General features: G+C 51.0%; 1 protein-coding gene across 1 annotated transcript in view; it reads left to right on the top strand.

The window, feature by feature from the left end:
• The first annotated feature begins 1224 nt into the window (after positions 1-1224).
• Positions 1225-5580, top strand: part of SLC2A5 (solute carrier family 2 (facilitated glucose/fructose transporter), member 5) — a 23447-nt gene continuing 19091 nt past the window's right edge. The window contains exon 1 of the mRNA XM_008574403.1: positions 1225-1530. Within this exon, the coding sequence (XP_008572625.1) occupies positions 1498-1530 (33 nt within the window). The 5' untranslated portion in view covers positions 1225-1497. The remainder of the gene's footprint in view (positions 1531-5580) is intronic.

Here is a 5580-nt window from a genome sequence, read left to right as displayed (position 1 = left end):
CGGCCTCCACCCCCCGCGCGGTCCTCGCGCCGCTCCCTCCGGGCTGAGGCGTTGGTGACGTTGGTGACGACGCGGCTGGCGTTGCCCTGTGACCGGCAGGAATCAGGTACTGCGGCCGCCACCTCCTGGGGAAGTCGAGGCAGGGGTGGGGAGTGTCGCGCCCGGCCGGACCCCTCGGTTTTCATGGGGAAGTGGAAGGTGTGGGCCGGGATGCCCGGTCCCTTGAGTCGCCTGCGCTGTGTGACCGACCAGCGCACACGGCGACACCGCTTCTTGTCTGTGCAGCCCGTGCCCTTCCCTCCGCTGCCGGTGGTTGATCGCCGTCCCCCGCATTAAAGCGCACTTTCTTTGGAGAATTTTTCAAAATCTTTGGTATAATTGGAAACCTCTGCCACGCCATAGGTGGAAGTCACTGTGTCAGGGCGGTGACACAGAAGACAAAAGTCGGTGAAGGCAATGCTCAGTTCTCCCCCGTGAACAGGGACGCAGGGACACCCCTGTCGCCCCCACAGGCTACCACACGGTCAGCCTCGTCAGTTTCCCACCCTGAGGAACCTGGTCACAATTCTGGAGTTTCTGTGATGCCAGGAACAATGGCCAACGCGTCGCGGGCTCCCGGTCACTGTGTAAAGGTGAATGAGCGGGATGGATAACTAAGCTAATTGGCTTTGTGCCACAGAACAATGAAAACGTCCTGTAGAGGTGAAAGCCTGTGGCAGCTGTGGGACTTTGCTCTGGATTTTGGCCTCTTAAGCTGGTGTGCCCCGTGGCAGCTGAGCACGTGCCCAGCGCAGGGGGCTAGGGGTGGCCTGGCCCTGAGATGGGTGGACCCAGACCCGCAGTGTGACTCACTTTCCCTGTCCTGCCAGTAAAGGGATTCAAGGAATTTACTGCCTTCCCAATAGTGATGAACACGCAGAAAATGACATCTCTGGGCCACTGTGAGTGGAAGAGAAAACAAATCCTCCCAAGAAAGTGTCGCATGGTTACTTGGGCAAAAGCCGACCCTCTCCTAGAGAGCTTCGACTGCAGGCTTCCTGGCGGGGACCACTGCTGCAGGACCTCTGGTGACCCAGTGGGTGCCTCGTACTGCCTGGTGTGGTGTAGGGTCGGTGACAGCTGCTGCTTTCCATATGTTCCCGACAGAAATAACCCTTCCAGTCACTCACCACGAGCCTGACTGGTGGAGACTTCAGTGGTGAGGAAACCTCCGTCTATACCAGCCAGGGCTGTGCCCTGCCTGCACCCTGGGGGCACACATGGGCTCAGTCAAGCCCCAGACATTTCATTTAAAAACAGAAGTGAAAGGAAGATGAGGAAGGGTGAGGAAGACAAGGTTCCTGAAAGGGTTAGTCTGACTTAGACTGGCTATAAAAATGTGATTGGCTGTGACTTGGCTTGGCCAAAGTGCAGCCAGAATGTCTTCTCTCTCCATCCAGTGCATTTGCTATTTTGGCTAAAAGGAGACAAGCGACACTCTGCCCTTCCAGAGCAAAGATGGAGCAACAGGATCAGATCAAGAAGGAAGGGGTGAGTGCGTTGCCCGGCAAGGAGCCGGGGGCAGCCCCGGCTGCCAGAGCCCCTCAGCCTTCCTGGGGCCCGTGGCTAGCAAGGGACTCTGCGATGGGGACGACCGTCAGGGGGACCTGCAGGTGCACCTCTCCAGGGAGTAGAGGACAGGTTTAGAGACAGGTGCTCTTGGGGAGCCGTTCCACTGGAACAGCATTAGAAGTTCCTGTGACCGAACTGAAGAGACTCAAGGGGTTCATTGGTCCCAGCTTCCTTAATGACAAGAACTTGAGGGGAAGGCATTCCCAAGCCAAATATGTTGGTTACAAAATCCTTACATGTTATTCGCGAGATGTTTTTTATTTATTTTTATTTTTTTCGTTTTGGCTTCAGAGCGTTTTAATTAACCTCGGCAAGTGGCATAGCTAAGCTGCATGAAAAGAAGATAAACTCAGAAAAGACGCCGCTGGCTTTGAATTTAGTTCAAACCTTTCGTAGAGGTTTCCTGCCTTTTAGATGATGAGGCTCCCCTTTCTTGAGAGACAAAAGATTTTTGTGGACTCCCCCCCCCCAATATAGTTGCAGTTTACTTTTAGATTCCCTTGATTTTTTTTTTTTTTTCCTTTTTTTTGTCTTTTTTCGTGACCGGCAACGGATCGCAACCCTCAGTGTCGCGCCCGTACCGGACCGGGACCCGCAACGGGATCGCAACCCTTGGTGTTGCCCCCGCACCTTGCTCAGCCGGTGAGCGGCCGGTCTGTATGTGGGATCCGAACCCTTGGCGGGAGCGCTGCCGCGCTTCCCAAGCGGCGCACTGTAGCAGTGCGCCACCGGGCCGGCCCTAGATTCCCTTGATTGAGGAAAATGTATAATGACAGAAAGGAACATGAATTTATTTATTTATTTTTTTTGTCTTTTTCCGTGTTCGGCAACGGTTCGCAACCCTCAGTGTCGCCCCCGCACCGGACCGGGACCGGCAACGGGATCGCAACCCTCGGTGCTGCCCCCGCGCCTCGCTCAGCCAGTGAGCGGGAACCGGTCTGTATGTGGGATCCGAACCCTCGACGGGAGCGCCGCCGCGCTTCCCAAGCAGCACACTAGCGCAGTGCGCCACCGGGCCGGCCCAGAACATGAATTTATTAACGCTTTTAAGGGATTTGCATTTTATTCATTGCAATAGCATCTCCTGATATGGGAAGTGGGGGAGGGTAAAATGCATTCGTGCAAAGTGTTATTTTATTCAGGCACAGATGCGAGACCTTTGCCATAGGCAGATTGGAGACATGCTCTGTAACACATAGATTAAAGGTGGGTTTGGTGGGCTGGCTGGTTAGCTGAGCTGGTTAGAGCATGGTGCTGATAACACCAAGGTCCAAGGTTTGATCCCTATACCCGCCAGCCACCAATAAATTAAATATATATATATATATATATATATATATGTATGTATTTTTTTTTTTTTTTAAAGAGTGGGTTTGGGAGGTAGAAGCACCTAGGATTCATTCCTGCCTCATCCTGTTCTATTTGTAGGACTTGGGCAAGTTATTTAATTCTTCTGTGCCTCAGTTTTCCCATCTATGAAATGGGAACAATAACCATACCACCTCACAGGGTGCTGGAACAATTAAATGAGGTAATACATGTCCAGGCACATAGTGAATTCCCTGTAAATGTTTCTTTTTGACCATCCTTTCGAGCAGAGTTTCTCCAGTCTGGCACTACTGACATTTGGTGCTAGATAATTTGTTGTAGGGCTGTCTTGTGTGTTATAGGATGCTGAGCAGCATTCCTGGGCGCTTCCTCTTCATTCTAGAAGATGCCATGTGCACCTTCCCTCAGGTGTTACAAACAAATGTCCTCTAGAGGGCAGAATCAACTCCTGTCCCCCAATTAAGAATCACTGCTTTAGAGTTTACTGAGCACCTTTACTTGGATTTTCTTCTTTGAGTCTCACAACTAAGACAGTATTAGACAAGTACTATTAGACACAGTGTTAGACAAGTATTAGACAAGTGGTATCACCTCTATTTTATAGAAAAGAAATTGAGGTAATGAGGACCTGGATGTTTGGGGGTCAGGGGAGGTCCTGGTCTGCTCTGTGCTTGCTGTTCAAAGCGAAGTGTACCGCCCACCATGCCCCCCAGGTGCAGCTGCAGAAAGGGACAGACGTGCCCCTGAAAATGAGTGATGCCTCGTGAAGGGAAATGGTTCAGATGGCCACATGCAGGAGGCATGGGCTGATCGCAGCCACCTGCCCCTTCCATTCTCCCTCCTGGGCCAGGCACCTGCGGATGGGCTTCCCCTTCCTGAGGGTAACTTGCCCCTTGGGAAGAAAGCCAGGGCGCATGCCGGACTTCCTGGGAGACTTCAAACAAAACTATGCCAATGCTTTGTCAGAATCTGGGAAATCATTAAGTGATGCTGAGAGGGGATTTAGGAGCCAAGGAAAGGGGTTGGAGGCAGGTGAAGGCTGCAGAGGATCTGCTGGGGTGGGGCAGGCAGTGGGTCAGGCCCAGCACTCTGTCCCACGATGGCTGTGTGCCCACGGCCTCACTGGCCTTTGCTTTTCTCATAATTAAAGAGAAAAGACCATTATCTGTCCAAAGTGCATCAAGGAGATTCTTCCAGGAAAAAAAAGACGCTTGGCCTGAAAGGAAAAAATAAAATGGATTAGAAAAAGATATACAGCAAAGCATTTTACAACTACGTAAGAATTGTCCAATAATGCTTCTCTCCCCCGCCCCCCCAAAAGATGCCAAAGTGCTTTGGAAAATGAAAATACTTTTGGGGGGATGGGATTGGAGGGGTGGTCAGGACTGGCCAGCACAGGGATCGAACCCTGGTGTTACCCGCACCACGCTCTACCCGACTGAGCTACCCGGCAGCCCTACCACCGACTAGTTCAGTGTCCTGGTGCCAGTACCTTCCCCTCTGTACTCTCTCGGTCCTCACTGATATTCATTCGGATTAATTGATTAATTAACCCGTGTGACACTTGGGTGTGGGTCTAAGTGTTCTACATGTATGAACTCATTCATTCCTCACATCAATCCTATGAGGAAGGTTGTGTCATTGTCCCCATCTTAAAGGTGAAGGAACCGAGGCCACACCGCTCAGCAGAGCTGGGCTTCAGTCCCACTCTCTGGGGCTCCAGAAGCTGTGCTCTGAGCCACCACAGCGACCAGACAAGTGCTCGGGACTCGTGACCTCTAAAATGTTATGACGTTTATCTCTCCTCTCCCCTCGCCTCTTAAACCTCACCACCTTTTGCAAAACTTTGAGTTCAATAATGTGGTAAAATGACTTAGATTAAAATAATAATAATTCATAAGAACTAACTTCTCCAGGGAATATTTGCATTCTGACTGGTGGTCCCAGGCAAGGGAAAGTCTTAAACTGAGTGTCTCTCTGAGAGTAGAAAGGTGGAGAGAAATCCCTGAGGGAGATGGTTTGCATAGGGCTTCCTCCCCAGTGTCCTCAAATCACCCTGTGGGAAGGTCAGCCCCGAGCGCGGTTATTGCACTAAAGTCTGAAAATGTTCTCCCCGTTATGAAAAACAGGAAGTGAGTTTACTGAGGGCGTGAGGAATGTGGTCCTGGTTTCTCCCGAAAGCATGGCTCAGAGTCACAGTGGCTCCTCTCAGCCTCTGAGGAGAGCCCCCTCCTGCTGGTGTCACAGGATAGCAGGACTCTCGTTTTAACAAGCTGGCCGGAGACCTGGACATCCTCCTGGGCCCCTTCCACTCCCTCACACCCTCATCTGGTTAGGTACCAAATCCCATTTTTTCCCTTCCTGGAGGGTGAAAGAGAGAGAGAGAGAGAAAGAGAGAAGAAAAGAAAAAAGGAAACTTAAGCTGTCTTTCCTTTATGTGCCTTTGTAAGTATATTGTCTTCATTGAGAATATGATTCACGTGCCATACGATTTCACCCGTGTAAAGAATGCAACTCATTGCCCTTAAAAAAAGAAGAAAATCCTGTCATTTGTGTAAACACACATGAACCTGGAGGACATCAGACTAAGTGAAATAAGCCAGGCACAGACGGACAAGTTCAGCCTAAGCTCACTTACAT

This window comes from Galeopterus variegatus, unplaced genomic scaffold (assembly GCF_000696425.1).
Source record: "Galeopterus variegatus unplaced genomic scaffold, G_variegatus-3.0.2 Scaffold1039, whole genome shotgun sequence".
NCBI lineage: Eukaryota > Metazoa > Chordata > Mammalia > Dermoptera > Cynocephalidae > Galeopterus > Galeopterus variegatus.
Note: the sequence above shows the minus strand (reverse complement) of the source record. Positions and strands in the feature narration are given on the sequence as shown.